At 38.6% G+C, this 18807-nt stretch overlaps 1 protein-coding gene and 1 long non-coding RNA gene across 14 annotated transcripts; both read right to left on the bottom strand.

Annotated features, from left to right (window-relative positions):
- Positions 1-6756: 6756 nt before the first annotated feature.
- Positions 6757-8744, bottom strand: LOC9266968 (uncharacterized). The gene is made up of 2 exons (XR_003243131.2): positions 8523-8744; positions 6757-7133 (listed from the first exon to the last, which is right to left on the bottom strand). It is a non-coding gene; the product is annotated as an uncharacterized lncRNA (long non-coding RNA).
- A 1908-nt stretch (positions 8745-10652) lies between these two features.
- LOC4341786 (MADS-box transcription factor 30-like) lies at positions 10653-14691 on the bottom strand. 13 transcript variants are annotated; one of them, XM_026026384.2, is made up of 10 exons: positions 14491-14678; positions 14198-14404; positions 13464-13539; positions 13162-13326; positions 12959-13000; positions 12826-12867; positions 12177-12636; positions 11898-12038; positions 11325-11460; positions 10653-11080 (listed from the first exon to the last, which is right to left on the bottom strand). In XM_026026384.2, exons 2-9 carry the CDS (start codon positions 14383-14385, stop codon positions 11351-11353), a joined length of 1224 nt encoding a protein of 407 aa, XP_025882169.1. In that variant the 5' UTR covers positions 14386-14404; positions 14491-14678; the 3' UTR covers positions 10653-11080; positions 11325-11350. The 13 variants fall into 13 exon arrangements, 11 of the variants coding, with proteins under 11 accessions (XP_025882169.1, XP_025882170.1, XP_025882173.1 ...); XM_026026385.2 differs by having other exon boundaries at positions 11325-11415; XR_003242999.2 differs by having other exon boundaries at positions 11025-11080; positions 11325-11415; positions 11898-12058.
- Positions 14692-18807: the final 4116 nt, after the last annotated feature.

Genomic DNA, 18807 nt, shown 5'->3' with positions numbered 1-18807 from the left:
TTTGTCTTTTTTTTTTTACAGCCTAGTACGTCTTATTGGGCTATTTGTTGTTCAGCTTTACTGTTGATACGCCGCTCTTCATTGGGATTTAAAATCTTAACATGGGTGACATTAGCAAATTATTAGTGGCAGCGAGTTATTTGTGTACCTTTGGAAAACAAACTGTTGAACTTTTTTGCCGGCTCGAAATTTCACTAGTATTGGCATTAAGATAATTGTGTGAAATTTGGAACAAACGTTCAAATAAGCACAAATTAGCCCTTGGGCAAAACGTGTGAGTATTAATCTTTGCAAAAAAAATGCAAGAAATTTTTCATCGGCTCAAATTTTTGCTAGTATTAGCATTGGGACCGTTGTGTGTGAAATTTTTTAATACTATAATTAGGATAAAATTTTCATTAAACTTTGCCTTGAGGCTATAAATTTATGAGATGTAGACTTGGGTCAAAACCCATGAGTATTAACCTTTGAAAAAATGCACTATTTTTTCCTTCAACCCAAATTTTTGTTAATAGTAGCACCTATACCGTACCATAACCTTGGGAGAAAATTTTCATGAAATTGGGCCTCCACACTACAAGTTCGTGAGTTAGAGACTTCCAGCAAAACCCGTATTAACTTTTGGAAAAAAAACATATAAATTCTTTTTCAATAATTTTCACTAGTACTAGCATCAGGGTCACTGGATGTGAAATTTGTGATTATTAACACATCATAATGAAAAATTTCATAAAATTTAGCAACCACGCTGCATCAGGGTCACTGGGTGTGAAATTTATGATTATTAACACATCATAATGAAAAATTTCATAAAATTTAGCAACCACGCTGTAAATTTGTGAGTTATATGCTTATCACAAAATTTGTGAGTATTAACCTTTCAAAAAATGTATTAATTTTTCTTGCGGCCCAAAATTACATTGTATTAGCATTAGGAATGCCGCGTTGAAATGTGTTGATTATTTACATTAGGACAAAATATTTCATGAAATTTAGCCTCGACACTGTAAATTTGTGAGTTAGCCTTCTTAAAATACCCATAAGTATTAACCTTTGGAAAAAACATATGAATTTCTTTCTTTGGTACAAACTTTTGCTAGTATTAACATCGAGACAATGGCGTGTGAAATTTGTAAAGATTAATTTCAGGACAAAAAAATTTCATTCAATTTAGCCTCCACGCTATTAATTAGTTATATTCTTCAGGAAAAACCATGAGTGTTACCTTTGAAAAAAAATGGATGAATTTTTTCACTGCCCCAAAAGTACGCTAGTACTAGCATCGAGGTCATTGCGCGTAAAATTTTTGAATAATAACATCAGGATAAATTCATGAGTTATAGCATTCGAGTAGAACCCATGAATATTAACCTCTGGAAAACAAATAGTTAAAAATTTTGCTAGTATTAGCATCGGGACCATTGTTTGTGAAATTTGTGAATATTAAAATCAGGTTAAAATTTTCATTAAATTTTGCATTAAACCTTTGTAAAAAAAATGCAAGAATTCTTCTTCGGCCCAAAAATTTGCTAGTATTAGCATATGGACCATATCGTAACATCAGGAGAAAACATTTCATGAAATTTTAGACTCCACGCTATAAATTCGTGAGTTATAGCCTTCTCGCAAAACTCGTGTGTATTAACCTTTGGAAAAAAAACGCAAAACCCACGAGTATTAACTTTCAGAAAAATGCAAGATTTTTTTTTCTTCGGCCCAAAATTTGGTTAGTAGTAGCATCGAGAATGTTGCGTTGAAATTTTTGATAATTTACATTAGGACAAAAAATGTGAAATTTAGTTTGCACGCTATAAATTCCTGAGTTAGCCTTTTGACAAAAACCATGAGTATTAACCTTTGAAAAAACGCATGAACTTTTTTCTTTTGTCCAAACTGTTGTTAGTACTAGCATTGGGCCGAGGCATGTGCAATTTGTGATTATTAACATTAGGAGAAAATATTTCATGTAATTTAGCAACCACACTTAAATTCATGAGTTATGGCCTTCTCGCAAAATCTATTAGTATTAACCTTTGGAAAAAAAAGGATAAAGTTTTTCACCGACCCAAAAGTATGCTAGTATATGGAGGTAATTGTGTGTAAAATCTGACTATTAACATTAAGACAGGAAACTTCATGAAATTTTGCCTTGAGGCTATAAATTCATGAGTTATAGCCTTCGGGCAAAACCCTTAAGTATTAACCTTCAAACAAAAAATGGTTGAATTATTTTTTTACTGCCCTAAAATTTCACTAGTACTAGCGTCAGGGTAATTGTGTTTGAAATTTGTGAAAATCAATAAACTAGCACAAAAGAATTCATGAAATTTTTCTTTAGGGCTATAAATTCATGAGTTACAAGTCTTTGCGCAAAACGCTTGAGTATTAACCTTTGGAAAACAAACTGTTGAATGTTTTGATCAACCCAAAATTTCGCTAGTGCTAGTATCAGGATAACCGTGTGTATAATTCATGAAAAACATTAAAAATAGCAAAAAAGGGGGGGGGGATTTAGCCACCATGCTATAAATTTGTGAGTATTAACCCGTGAGTATTAACCTTTGGAAAAAAATATGATTTTTTTCATAGGCCAAAAAATACGCTTGTGAATTTTTCGAATATTAACATTGGGACAAAAAAAATTAATAAAACTTTGTCTCGAGGCTATAAATTAATGAGTTATATAGCTTTCACATAAAACCCATGGGTATTAAACTTTGGATAAAAAGCATGAAATTTTTCCAGTCCAAAATTTCACTAGTAATAGCATCAACGTTACGCATGAATTTTTTTATTATTAACATCAAGAAGAAAAATTTCATGAAATTTAGCATCCATGCTATAAATTCATGAGTTATAGGCTTCTCGCAAAACCCGCGAGTATTAACCTTTGAAAAAAAACAAGTTTTTTTCCCTCTTGCCCAAAATTTTGCTAATATTAGCACCAGGATCGTTCTATGTAAAATTTATGCATATTAAAATTATGACAGAAAATTTCATTAATTTTTGCCCTAAGGTTATAAATTCGTGAGTTATAGCCTTTAGCCAAAACCCATGACTCCGTGAGTGTTAATCTTTAGAAAAAAAATACATGATTTTTTTCGCTGACCCAAAATTTCGCTAGTATTATCATATGTATAGTCGTGTGTGAAATTTGTGATTATTAACATTAGGAGAAAAAATGATGTAATTTAGCTTTCACACTATAAATTCATGAGTTATAGCCTTGTGGCAAAATTTGTGAGTATTAACCTTTTGGAATAAACACATGAATTTTTTTTCCTCGGTCCAAAATTTCACTAGTACTAGCACAAGGAACATATGGATGACAATTTTGATGAAATTTAGCCCCTCGCACTATAAATTCGTGAGTTGTAGGCTTCTCGAGTATTAACCTTAGGAAAAATGCACAATTTTTTTCCTCCGGCCCAAAATTTTGCTATTATTAGCATCAAGAATGTTGCGTTGAAATTTGTGATTATTAACATTAGGACAAAAAATTCATGAAATTTAGCCTACATGCTATAAATTTGAGAGTTAGCCTTCTAGTAAAACCTATAAGTATTAACCTTTAAAAAAAAGTATAAAATATTTTCTTTGATCCAAAATTTTGCTAGCTTAGCTCCAAGACCGTGGAGTGTGGAATTTGTGGATATCAAAATCATGACAAAATTTCATGAAATTTAGCTCCACGCACTTTTAACATTTTGGGCCTCAGTAGGCCCTTTCAATCTTTTGGGTCTTAATGAACCCTTTTAACAATTTCAGCCTTGACTGGACTGCTTTGTTTTTTTGCTTTGATAGACCATCCGTGCTTAACCTTTTTAGGGTTTGATGGGCCTATCGTTTTATTTTGGGGAAAATCCAAATACCCCCTACAAATCTTTTATTTTCACTCTCCCCTCTACAACTCGATTAGGTAAAAAAAAAATCGCCCACAACTCAAATTCTCTTCTAACTTCCCCCTTCTGTCTAATTTCCACTAATTTCTCCAATCGTTCATCAACATGTTGGTATGATACCATAGCGGAAGGATGCAGTTAGGGGTGAAAACGGAGTGGATTTGGACGGATAGTGCTCATACCATATCTTAAACCATATTTTTAAGCAGATTCCGAGCGGATGCGGAGCGGATTGTTTCGGGCGTCGAAAATGGTGTGGAGTCAATGCGGAATTGGTTCGGAAACAGATTAAATTTATCGGATGTTACGTGTATAGCAATGAATGCAACATCGATAAATCCAAGGAATAATAATACAATATAGTCAATAAATAACCCATCGTAATAATTATACGATTAATTGCTAAACAACATAAATACATGATGTTCATAATATAAAAAATATAGCTACATGAGTGTGACATGCAACGATAAAAGCGTTAGACTAAAAAATCTATGTTAATTGATGAATTTGGGCATTGGATGTACCGACTTATATTATATGCAATAGATATAGTGGTTATATATGTTGATAATTTCGGATTATCCGGCAAACGGCTTATCGGATAATCCGACAAAAATGTCGCATAATCCGCATCCGCCTCATACTATCCGCATCCACATTCGTATCCACCAGAATTCTAAAAGCACATTCTATATCCTCATTTCAGACGGATTTGGAGCGGATCGGATATTATCCGATCCGTTTTCACCCCTAGATGCAGCACAAAGCTCTATCTATCATATGTGATTCAAATTTCGAACAGTATATTATCCGATCCGTTTTCACCACAAAGCTCGCTCTATCATATGTGATTCAAATTTCGAACAGTAAAACAACGTGGCTGTAACGTGTTTCAGGAGCAGAAAGTCGCCGTAGTTCTGATGTGGGTCACAAGAAATTGGGCAAACGAAAAGAAAATCACAAGAAATTGAGCAAGAGAAATCAATGAAATCTATACTGAGGATGTTAGAAGAGAGATTGTGTTGTGGGATGTCTTTTTACCTAATTGAGTTGTAGAGGTGAGGATGACAACACAAAGTGACTTATGAGGGAATTTGGATTTTTCTCCTAAAGAAATTTGCGAACTTCTACAAGAGAAGTTTCTGTTTAACGCGCCGTTTTGCATTTTAGCAAGCATCTGAGCCCAGAATCTGGGATTTTACGGGCGAGTTAGGCCGTACAATCTAAGATTGACGTACTGTTCGCTTAATCATTTTGTAACTTGAATCCTTGATAGCTCGCCTGTTTATACCATTTCGTAGTTTTCAAGCAATATGCTATGCGGCTGCGCCTCAATCACGATTGGCGATTCGTTTGTTCACTACTGCTGGAAAGGAGCTACACCAACCCATCCCACGTACGCAATGCAACATGGCTCCTTACCAGCAGCTCTCCACAAATCACAAGCTCAACAACATGACAGTGCGAACTTTGCTACCATTCACCCATATAACAAAACAATGGGAGACGTTAAGTTCGAATATACACGCCGTTATAGCACACAGCAGAAGTGTTCGGGAGATATGAAATTGGTAAAATACTGCAGAACATATATATCCGGGCGATATGAAGTTGGCAAAATACGGCAGAACATATATATTGATTTATGCCATCGGTTATACCAAGTGGAAGCATAATCTGGAAGTCCCACGCCCATTAAAAATATAACCCTTAAAAATAACGACTACACTAATTACCTCGGTACAGCAAATTTGATGAAAGCATCTATAATTCTGTTTGAGAACAGTATTCCAGACATCACCAAGTAAATGGATGAATATATGCTGTAGATCCAAAAAAATTGCAGTACAACAGTAACGTTTTCACATATGTTGGGTCTCACAAATATCTATTATGTTGGATAGGGAATGAACAAATTCATCAAAACTTCAAAAAAATTATTGATGTCAGCGTCACTAGTTAACTTGACAAATCCAGTGCAATAAATGACCAGAAACAAGTATGTTCAAGAGTCAAAACAAAAACATGAACAACTCCCAAAATAAACAAACACAGGATGTGACGCATCCTAGTAATACTAATTTGAACTGACGTCACATCTTATACTAGATTTGTTTTTTTGGGACAGAGGGAGTACATTATAACAAACAATTCAGTTACAAGAGAAGCAAAGTAAGGCATTACGTCAAAAATATGACAACAGATAATTGCCACACGATACATACAAGGATTTACAGGTGCATGAAAGAGAATGACTTATGACATGCTAGGTTGAGGATTTCGTTCTCGACGATTCTCTTATGGTACTGTGGAAATTACGCTATGTGCGTACTATTCCTAGAATGTATAAACATAAAAACTAAGGCATACTATTCCTAGAATGTACAAACATAAAACTAAAAGGTTGAATTATACTACCAGTTAAATAAGTGATACTGATGCAGTAGCCTAAACTCCACTAGAAAACCAGAGGTCAACTGAGATCCAGACACAAAAAACTATAACATGCAAAGGTAAACTAACTTCTATATTGAGTTACCACTGCGAAGTTTGCAACCAATGTATTCAGGTACAAGGATAGGTGCAAATGTGCTACTTACTCCTTAAATCACCTAGGGACCAAATCATGGATAGTGATAATACTAAGTTGAGGTCAATACTAAATAAACAGTACTAACCAACAAATGACCTAATGATATTAGATTGCAGGAGGAGGAAACAACCAATGTATTCAGGTACAAGGATAGGTGTAAATGTGCTACTTACTCCTTAAACCACCTAGGGACCAAATCATGGATAATGATAATACTAAGTTGAGGTCAATACTAAAAAAACAGTACTAACCAACAAATGACAGAACACAGAACGATATTAGATTGCAGGAGGAAACATGGTTACTGATATACTTATCAGTTGTCAATGGTGTGTAGAAAAACTACATATCCAAGCAGAACCCTTGCACATGAGGGTTATGTGTAGGATGGATCTAGTCCAATACCCCCTTCAACTGCCTCAAGGAGCAGTGGTTACACATGAATTCACCAAAGAACACCAGATCACTTGCATATAGAAGTATCAAAACAGATGGCAAGGATGCACTAACGAATCATGTATTTGATCTTATGCAATTTGCAGAGAACTTTGTGGTGAAAGCTGTTATCGATCTTTAAGAACCAGGACTCCAGGAGCCCTTTGCCAACCACTATATATATATGGGAAAAGTGTAATCTGCATCTCACAATGAAATAATGTCACTGGTTTCAGTGTGTATAGCAAAATCCTTTTCTGTTAAGAACTCGAGAAATGCAAAAATTGATCCTGATCAGGCATTGAAATATTCAGAACCACCGGTCAGTTTTGAGAAATACACCAGATGAGAAAAAAAAAACAATTCCAACCTTCCAACAGCTGAACTCTCCAAATATGTGTGATATATGGGAATAGCCATCCTTCTGACAGTAACATAAAACGACACGAAAACGAAAAAAACACACCAGTGAATCAACCAGTTTGATACGCGTCTGGAACCGCGTCTGGAACCAACCAAAAACTTATAGAATTAAACCTCAAGAAGAATGATAGAGACCTATTGCACTAATTTAACTCCCAGGTTTATACAGCTCAATAATTCTGATATTAACTGAAATTATTTTTTTACTTATCCCTAGCACCAATGTAGCATACACTAATATAATTGATGGAAATCATCAAACGGACTCTCAGAGGCCAATCTTGTAAAGGAATCACACTAAATCAGAGAGGGTTTCTTCAAAATCAACCTAAACAGAAAATTGCTGCTGATGGAAAGAAACTTTCCATGAACTGAACCTATGAATTTAACCTAAGCACTTAGTGTTTAATTTAAACCACTGAAGGTTAACATTATTTATCAAATCTACATTCGATGTACCAGCGCACCATTATTTACAGAAAAACAAAACAGAAAACTACTGTTTGAATGAGCTACACGAGCCTTAGAAGTTAGCAATTTAGCATTACACGAGTCAAAATTTATGCGGTGAACGTTCGTACCAGAGTCCAGTGATAGATATAGATCCATGTGTAACGAATTTATGCATAAAGAATAGCACCATAACCTGCCCAACTGGACGAACTCTTATCCCAGGTTAAATTCCGAAGAAAGGGGCCTAAACAAGATACCAAGTTGAAAACCCTAATAGACGTCAATAGCCCTAATCGCAACTTCGCAATGAACTCACAACCTAACCACCAGCACAGCCGAACCAGATCGCACAAAAACAAAGAACACCATCACCATGTCACATATGCAATCGTGCAACCACGAGCCCGAACGCGATTCGGGTGTAATTAAAGGAATCGCAACTAAATTCACCTTGGGATCACCAAGGGGAGAGCGGGGGATCAACGAAATGGGAGAGGATCAAGGCCGTAGCGGTCGCGATCCCTCCGACCCAAACCCTAACCCGTCCCCCACCACCAATCAATCAAACGGTAAACGCAGGAACCGCCGCAGCAGCACCACCACGCCTGAATCGCAAACAAAATTCCCCCACCAACAAAATTCAGGAAGAACCAGACAGACAAAAGGCTAGGATTTAGGGTTTCGTCGAGTCGCCGAAGGAGCGTATACCATACCTCCCACCTCGGAAGAGGCGGCACGGAGAAACCGGCGGACGAGGGGGGTGGAGACGCCGCTGCGGGGCGATCGCGATCGCGATCGCGATCTGGAGGACGTTCCGCCCACCGCGTTGGCTCTAGGGTTAGGGAAAGAGAGGAGGCGAGGAGGCCGCCATGGCGAAGGCGGCGGCGCGCAGAGAGGGAGAGAGAGGGGGACAAGTGGTTGGGGGAAGCTTCCGCGAGAAGGAGGCCTCGCCTGGTGGTAGCCAATAAGCCAAGGACGGTGAAGGCGGTTGCGGGCCCAAGAAAAAGAGCCTTTCTGTGCCACGTGGCAACCGAGACGTGTCCGTTCACGTGTCCGTTCTAGCGAGTTGGCCAGGTTTGAAAATTCAGCGACTGACAATGTGGTCCCACAGGTAGGAACACAAAGGCTGTGTTAATTCAGCGCAAAGTTTGGTTTTTGGTTGAAATTGAAGATGATATGACTGAAAAATTGTATGTGTATGACAGGTTGATGTGATAGAAAAGTACTGAAGTTTGGAACCAAACTTTAGATCTAAACTCAGCCAAAAGTTTGAATAATGCTAAAAAAAATATTACGAGGTTAATTTATCACGTAATCATCAACACTAAAATATATTACGAGGTTAATTTATCACGTAATCATCAACATTAAAATACACTCCAAGTGGTTAATACATTGTACGATATTACGGTCCTTTGTTTCAGCTTAAAATTATTATAATCTAGATTATTAAATCAGATTACTCTAAACTGAATTATAATAAGCTAGCATAAAATAAGCTACGAGATGTTTGTTTATCTAAATTATTGAAGGCATCTATAGATAGTGGGTCTTTAGCCACCTAATAATCTGGAAAAAGCTCCTCTAGAGGAGATTATTAGATTATAGTAATCTGGCTTACAGATTATAATAATCTATCCTAATAACCTACTTGTTTGTTTCAGCTTACTCCTAATAATCCAGATTATAATAATTTTAAGCTGAATCAAACGAGTCTAATAATCTACTTGTTTATTTCAGCTTACTCCTAATAATCTAGATTATAATAATCCTAACCTGAATCGAACGAGTAGTGCCATTCTTTTATCCCTATCACTAATTCGCTATGTTCCATTGTTTTATCTAAACATAACGACGACTATCTCATCTCGAGCTATTGTAAGTTCACTATGCTAATGCTGTCTTAGTGCTAGATTACTGCAAGGACGTCCATGAAATCCACGTCCACCAGCCACCATGTAGGCTGTTTCAATTGACAAGTCAGCGATCCTCAATCTGCAAGGAGAAGAATAATGTGCAACAGATTAGATAACTGATCAGGGCTAATTGTGCTTGGTGGAATATTAACCAAAGTACTCCTTGATTACCTACCAGAGCCGCAGGTCAGGCTGGTCGCCGTCGTGCGGCTGCGGCCACAGCTGCAGCAACGTGCTCGACGCCGCCACCCCCTTCTCCTCCTCCGGGAAGAAGCAATTGAACGCCTCCGCCGCCGTCGTCGCCGCCGCCGCCGGCGGCAGCATCGTCAGCGCCTCCATTGCCGACGCCTCCCCGGAACCAGGGCTCTGCCAGTTCTCGCTGTGCCAGTTCTCACTCATCTAAAGCCGAACAAATTGAGTATTATAATACTCCTAAATTCAACGTCCACATGTTAAAAAAAGAATAAATTAAATTGGAAATAGTTAACCCGCATTCACGGTTATATTTGTCATTTTTGTTGTAATTTATAAAAGTTGAATTTAAACTTGTATGTTTATGGAGTGAAATATTTTCATATTGATCTATCTTATCAGTTCTTTTAAAAAAATTTGATAACTATTTTATACTAGTTACATGCCCGTGCTAACGCTACGGCGAAACAACAAAAAGATATACAATATATTGTTTGGGCTATCAAGTATAGATTCAAGACATTAATTAAGACTTACATATGAGCGAGTTTAGTTAAGAAGCTTATTAGAAGTTCCTCAGTTATTATATACTCGAAAGGGATAAACAAGCCAAATAAACTACATCCAGGACAAGGTTCAAAATTTGCAAAACAAGCCATAAGGTCGACCCATTCAGTCGACGATGTATTATGTCTTCAACGTCTTTTCTCCATGTCACAGAAAAACCAGTAAGCAAAGAACAAAAGTCTGATTGATATATTAAGTTCTAAACCGATTCCAGGACACATTCAGTCAATTCAGTTCAAATACATAATCATGCGTTTCAACATTAATTAAAGTATCACATTCATATATCAGTACATGGCTTGGCAAACCACAAAGCTGAGGCTGCCTTAATCTAAGCTACAACAAAATTTCTTTTTTTTTTGCATTTTAGAATAAACAGTAAAAGAGAATGGATAAATCACATGTCCTGAAGCTGTAAATTTCTACGAAGTCCTGAGCAGCTCAATTTTGGAGAGGGTAGTAGTGTTGTTCCCTTTATGGTTCATCTGATGCATGAAGAAGGCAAGTTCAATTTCTGGTTCAGTAACTCTTGTTGTTCCTACTGCTTCCAGGAAGTCATATAAACCAGAATCGCCAAGAATTTTCTTGCTTGATGACTGTAAAGAGATGAAAGTTCAAACTGGTCATTAAAAAAATTGTGTGCAGATAAGAGTGGTGTTGAGAAGTCAAGTTATCAAAGTAGCATTTTGTCTTCGTTCCAAAGGAGCTAACTCTGTTTTTAAATATTTGATCTTTTTTTCATAAACTCACTAATGCATATCACTAATACGAGGGAAATTGTAAGTGAATAGTGAATGAAGATAAATAATGGTTTGAGAGAGAGATAGAGGGTGAACTAACCAATATATCCCAACTGCATACAATCATCAAGGGCAATGCGTGCATGAGTGATAGAAATCATGGCAGCAAGTATCATTATTGTGATCACATTCTGCATGGAGAAATGTATTTTTTCCAAGAATATAAGCCCATTCCTCTGCTAGTAAAGTTCCCATGTCAACCTATTTTACTTTAAAACCAAAGAAACTGTAAATAAAAAAACGAGATAGAGATTTGCAATTCACTGGGTACAAAAGTTAGATGCACTTCTTTAACATTTTAGCAGATTGCTTCCAACATATGACATCAACTTCCCAGTCAGTTGGTTATTTTACAATCTTGAAAAGCAATATTTTTCTATCAGTCCAACTAATTTGAGAAAAAAAATTCTGAATGAGATATGTCAAGAGCAGTTGTGAGGCTGAATTGTTCAGGGATGTATGGAAAGCAAGCTTGTGTTTGACGCAACAAATATGTGTATATGTAAGATTGATGGAGTATGGATTCTGAGCGATAGCAGTAGACAATTCAATCAATATTTTATCACCTAAAGATCATGCATAGTATTTTGACGAAACAACGGCAGATGTGCACCTTCAAGATGAAGCTTTACTGACGATCCAAGTCGTTGAGGGGGTCTAAGATCCAGAATCCATAAACACTCTCCAGAACACATGCATTGCAGGTGAGGAGCCGGACGGGACATTTCGCCGAGCACCCCGCGTTCATTGTACTCTGAGGAAAAGCGGCAAGCGCTGGATGATGGGTTTTGTTTCAGAATGCATGATGAATCCGGATGAACCTCCACGATGCCAAGTTCCGGACTGGTCACCTGCTGATGAACTGCATGATGAGTTTTGTTCAACTACTCACCTCTCACGGGATTCACCTGCTGCTCCCCCACCGGCAAGGAACTCCATAGCTGCAGCTCACCCCTGCGATGCAGAGGGGATTGGTGGAGACAGGCGATGCAGAGGACGGCGCGGTGGCTACCTAGCGACGGGAGCACCTCGTGCGGCGGGGATCGGTGGAGCAGAACGGCGGCGACGACCTGGCGACGGGAGGACCTCGTGCAGCGGGGAGGCGGAGGATCGTGGAGGGCGAGCCGGCGGCGGGGATCGGTGGCAGACATGCGATGCAGAGGACGGCGCGGCGGCTGATACGGAGCGGAGCACTGATGGCGGAGGTGCAGGAGCGGAATTCCGGCGGAGGGCGGAGGTGCAGGTGTGGTGGGAGAGCGATAGGGAGGGGGGGGGGGCGGTGCGGGTCGTCCGCTGATTGAGGGAGGTGGAGGTGGGATCGATCTGAACCGTTCGGATTTTACGCGGATGATCTGAACCGTTGAATGATGAATGTAAGAGTGTAAGAGTAAAAGATGAGTAAAACGAGTTGGTGAATTATAGGATAGATGACACGTAAGAAACAAGAGGATATTCACTCGAATCATGAAAACATTTTAGGAAGAACTCAAAAAGAAATTAAAGCCAATGCAGTGGCATACTAGTAGGAGTATTTTAGTTACCATGCGGCACAAGAAATTGTTCTGCTCATGCACGGTCTGATGCTGCATTTCATACAGAAAATCCATATATTAATTCAGCTCACCACTCATCAGCAAAAACCACAACTGCGACTACAATAAGGGAGTAGTGTACCATGCGACGCATATCCTCCAGCTGCTGGCTCATGAGCTCATCCTGCACACAAGCACCTCATGCAGTTAACACATTCTGTCATATAAACTCTAATTGTGAATTTGTGAGCAAAGAAAAAAAAATCGTGGAGGACTTGTATATTCCATAAGGATTTGATGCTGATCTGCACTAATCTTCTGCCATATTTAAGCAAGTGCTAGTACCTTCCTCGCATGAACTTTGCTGAGAGATGATTCAAGCTGCAGCTGCAGCTGGCTGAGCTCATCCACTGTGGACACAGATGACAGGTCTTCTCCAGTTTGCCTCCTTAAACTGGCTTCGAGCTGGTCGATCTCATTCCTTAGCCTTGTGATCTCCATGACCATTTGCTGCAAGGCAGCATCACACATGTAGATTAGTTGTAGAAATGAAGCTTTGAGTGATTAGGAATTTGGTGTGGGACATGCAATTGCCTTTCAAATGTAAAAAAGAAAAAAATAACATGTGTTAGATTCAGTTCGCTTACCTCATCATCACGGTTTGTCTCCTGAAGCCGAGTGTTTCTGGTGGTGATCTCATAACGGTGAAACAGCTCCATCAAGCTTAACAAAGCATAATCAAATATGTTACATCCAGAAACAATATGGTATTACTAGTACATTGGACCAATGAAGTGAACTTATACATGTAAAAGGAGTATTAGCTTCTAGTAGTACTAATCGATGTGGTCATGGGCACTGCTTAATTGAAGAATGCACTATGCAGCAAGCACAAGTCCTATAGGAATAGATCCTGAAATCAAAATTTCAGGATGCCAGAAAAGATTAAATCAGAAAGAAAAGCAAGCTCTAGAACATGAACCATCGAAAGATTTCTAGTGATAATGTTGAATGCAAGGAAAGCGATCCCAATTTCCCAAATCCACTACCAATCATGAAGAACACTACCCATTTGATCGGGATGTTAATCGAACAGTACCCCCAAACATTTATCTGGAATGCTGAGTGAAATATCAACTGCAACAAATAAATGCAATGCTAAATTTCTGAATCATCGCACACACCACCAATCACCACAAAGAACTGAAAACTCAGCTAAGGCATGCAGATATATAGAAATCAAGATTAGAGATCAGCACACACACACACACTCTCTCTCTCTTTCTTGTTTCTTTTAAAGCAGATTTTTCATTGGCATTTCGTCATAAACAAATTAACAAGAAACAGAGATAGAAGCTAGGGCCGGGCGGCGGCGGCGCACATGACCGGCGGGCTGCAGAAGTCGAAGAGCTTGCCCTTGTCGGAGAAGACGACGACGCCGACCTGCGCATCGCACAGCACGGCGAGCTCGTTCGCCTTCTTGAGAAACCCAGCCCTGCGCTTGCTGAACGTCACCTGCCGCCTCGTCGCGTCCTCGATCCTCTTCATCTCGATCTTCCCTTGCCCCATCGCGACCTCGCCTCGCCGCCTGTCCATCGAAAAAACCAAAAAACCCCAATCAAATCGCTTGAATTAAACGGGATCCAGCCACACTGAAAAGATTTCTGCACTTGCCTCGATGAACAAGGGCAGTCAAAGAAGTGCTAGCTCCAATCCAAGACGGACAAACAGAAGAAGGAGAAGGAGTGAGCAGAGAGGAGAATCAAATGGTGTTCTTCTCTTGATTTCCTTCTCTGTTTTTTTCTCTCTCTTTTTTTTCTTTACCTTGGCTTGTGAGACACTGGAACGGCTTCCTTCGAGCTGAAGGAGAGGAGCAAAGCAACGAAGCGTATTTATAGGCCGCGATCTCCACGGCACTAGCACTGTGAATTCACCGATGGCTGTAACTTTCGTTCACTGAACTTCTCGTTCGGAGCGCCTGAGTTTTACAGTCTACCGTTCGTTCAGCACTTCAGCTTTCGTTCGTTCGTTAACTTTCGTTCGGGCGCCTGAGTATTTACAGTACAGTTCGTCCGTTCGTTCGTTCGTTCGCGCGCGTGAAAATGCCAGGAAGTTTCAGGTTCGATCGGGAACGAACGTCGCTCTCCGCGGATAGAAGTTCGTGGCAGCCGCAGGCAGCATTGCAGCAGGAGAGCAAAAGCAACGAAACGAGGCTAATCGGCAAAAGCAGCTAGCAACGTCATGGGGCACAAGAAAAATTCAGAGAGAGCACCTCAACGCAAACGTTGGTTGGAGTTGGATCAGTTTGTCACCATCGGGCTGGTCTCTAACCCAAAAGCAGCATATGGGACTATGGTCGTGTTTAGTTATTTGGCCAAAAAAATTTTAAAGTATACGGACACACATTTAAACATAGATTAATAACAAAACAAATTACTAATTTCGCTTGTAAACACACCCTTAGATTCAGGGGTGTAAAGTTTTGCGTATCACATCGAATATACGTACACACATTTGAAGTATTAAACGTAGTCTAATAACAAAACAAATTACAGAATCCGCCTGTAAACCGCGAGACGAATTTATTAAGCCTAATTAATCCGTCATTAGCAAATGTTTACTGCAGCACCACATTGTCAAATCATGGCGCAATTAGGCTTAAAAGATTCGTCTCGCAATTTTCACGCAATTTGTGTAATTAGTTATTTTTTCGTTTATATTTAATACTTCATGTGTCCAAACATTCGATGTGACATGGTATAAAATTTTACCAGGGGATCTAAACAGGCCCTCTGTATCATGATAGTGCACACAACCAAGTGAACAAGACACTGCACACTTAGGCTAAGTTCTTTGCCTCAACTCCAAACTTCAACTTTTTTCCGTTAGCATGTTTTTCAAACAGTCAATGATGTGTTTTTTTTTGCAAAATTTTCTATATAGAAGTTGTTTAAAAAATTCAGATAAAATCTATTTTTAAGTTTATAATTATTAATATTTAATTAATCATATGGTAATGAGGTTTCTCGTTTTACGTGCACTAAAAATTTATCTCCAAAAGGATAGATCAAACGAGGCCTTAAAAGAAGAGAGAAAATCATAAAAACTCTCGAGATCAAGGTCTTACAACTCGAAAACTAGGTCATCACCCAAATGCCAGGTATAAAACTCCTTAACCACTTGCTCCAAATATAAATAAGCTGAAGTGATAATACCATATAAACCGAGCTTCTGGAGAAATAATCAAGAAAACAACCTGCAAAGGAAAATAAACCGTTTTCCCATAAAAAACAACATCATTATTTGAGAGCCAAAATTGCTCGGCACGTTGTTATCGTCTCTAGTAAAAAAACTGGTCTAAACTTTTTGTTATGTCGCAAAATCCATTACCCAAAGATATTGGACGCGTTTATGGATGATCAAATACGACTACGAGTATACTCCCTCCGATTCTATATTAATTGACGTTTTAGACACGGTTGAGGTCAAACTTTTATAACTTTGATCATCGATAACTTTAAAAATATTTAGTTTAAAGGAACTAGAACAACATGTATAGATTTGTCTTTCAAAGCACTATAATAAAAGTAAACATGTATTTATTTATTATTTATATTATAATAGAAAAATAAGGTTAAAGATATATTTTGTAGACCGTGTCATTGTCTAAAATATTAATTAAAATGATACCTCCGGAGGGAGTAGGAGCGTACTAGGTGCTACTGCGTTTGACTTTGACTGGGAGCGCAGCGTTAGGGTGCATCACCATCAAGTTCGTCTCTCTCACTCTCTGCTTCTCACTACTCGTAAACAGAGAGTAGGCAAGCATGGAAGCAGCTAGCACATGGGAGTGTAGGCGGTACTGCGCTTGAACTTGTCTCTAGGCGATGGGCGGTGGGAGAACCCGGGACCGTTAGCTGTGTGTGCATCACTGCATATTTGCATGCAGTGCGTGACGAATTATACTTGTGAATTTTAAGTTTGTAAATTTTTCAGTTGTAAAATACACCGTTTACCATTTTTCTTAGTTAGGAATGAAGCCCGCGTATTTACAAGACAATATGCATCGTAGGTTACTTTTGAGATACTTATTGTTTTTAATAAAAATGCCTTCGAGTGGTCAAAGCGTAAACTACCTAATTGTAAAAACAATTAATTGGAAGTGCGGTCTAGCGGGCCATGCAAAGGCAGGCAGGTTCGATGAGGCTTCCGGCCTTCCTTATCTCTCGGCAAGGTCTTCTCACCTGGCTGAGGTCCTAGCTAAAGCATGCCGTTTGTGGCAAAACGCAAAAGCGAGTAAAAGAATGACGTGTGGGTCGTCTGGTCTTCTTTTCAACGTTATAATGGGTGTATTCACTTTGACATTATTTTTAACCATACCATTTTCTTTAAAATTGTCAAAAAAAAATGTCTACGTTTAGTTTGTTACTAAATTTGGTTAAGAAATCATACTAAAATTTTAACAATATTGTCATCTTGCTAGAATTTTGGTATTGTCAAAACTTGGTAAAGTTTTTGTGATGTTAGATTTGTTAGTCCGTGTACTAGGCGAGAAAAATCTTTCGTTTTTCGTGCAAATGTTTTTGGGACTGTTATCAGAAAATAATAAAAGAATAAAGAAAAATGATACGTTTATCGGAAAAAAAAAAGACAAACGGACAAGGATACGTTAATCGAATGAAAATAAGAAAAAAGAAAGACGGACAATAATTGTTTTTGCAAACATAAGATAGCAATAAGAAACATGCACATGCATGGGCATCATAGCGTAGGTAACGAACTACAGTTCTTGATCCGATGAAAATAAGAAGGAAAATAAACAAACGGACAAGGATTGTTTTTGGACTCGGTATTACTGCATATCCTTGACTGCTGGATCGACAGGAAACGGCCAAGACCAAGCTGGGAGATCAGCATGCGAGCAAAGCTGCAGGCTCGACGTGGCTTCCGGGCTTGCCTATCTCGGCAAGGTCTTCTTCTCGGGGCCTCCGGCTTGGACGAGGAATATTTGCCGTTTGCGGCCAGCCGGCGAAAGCGAACTGAGATTAATGGCTGGCGAGTAGTGACTGGCGTCATGTTTCTTGACGAGCTCTGGTCACCGTGGAGCTTTTGACATCATTAATGCTATGAAGATTTTGCTATGTACTCCTTCTGTCTCACATAGGCTGTGTTTAGTTTCTGAAATTAGGGAGAAGTTTGGAGAAAATTGGTAGTTTGGAAAAAAAAATTAGAAGTTTATATGTGTAGGAAAGTTTTAGATGTGATGTGATGTGATGTGATGGAAAGTTAGGAGTTGGGGGAAGTTTGGTGTGAACTAAATAGGGCCATAAACTCAATGTAGTATTGGATTTGATGTCTTCTAGTACAACAAATCTGGACAGTAGAAAACGTTCTATCTAATACTAGGTTGAGTTTTTTTTGAAACAGAGGGAGTAGATGTGATGGATAATTGGAGAAAATATTCTCTCAACATAAGCTGGTAATATATTGATGTACCTAAAAGTTTAGGTTAACGACTACAAATTACAGGTGGGTTTATTTCTGAATTTCTTTCAGTTTACTTGTGCTAATTAACTAACTGCTTATACATACATTCCTCGCAAAAGATACTCAATCTATTAACTTGTTTTTCTTTTTTTTTTTCAGAGGTAGTTACTTGGCTTGGTTGCATCGTGCCAACGGTAAGAGTAACTGAGTACGCTCCCCACGCCCAATGCACCTATACTGCCTCCGTTAAAAGAAAAAATCCAATACGAGATGTTATGTTTAAATTCATAGTATCAACACATTTCGCGCTAGTTTTTTTTTTCCCTGACAGAGAAAGATACCCTTGTACACGCCCTAATAAGCCAGCGTAATGGGTTAGGAGACATCATGGCATCATGCATTTGTACACTACTTTCTGTTATTTGTAATGTTTATTCCGAATTTTTTTTCTATTTTACTTGTACACTACTTTCTGTTATTTACGAAGAGACCACAGCTGTATAA

This window comes from Oryza sativa, chromosome 6 (genome assembly GCF_034140825.1).
Source record: "Oryza sativa Japonica Group chromosome 6, ASM3414082v1".
Lineage (NCBI taxonomy): Eukaryota > Viridiplantae > Streptophyta > Magnoliopsida > Poales > Poaceae > Oryza > Oryza sativa.
This window is presented reverse-complemented; position numbering and strand designations above follow the sequence as displayed.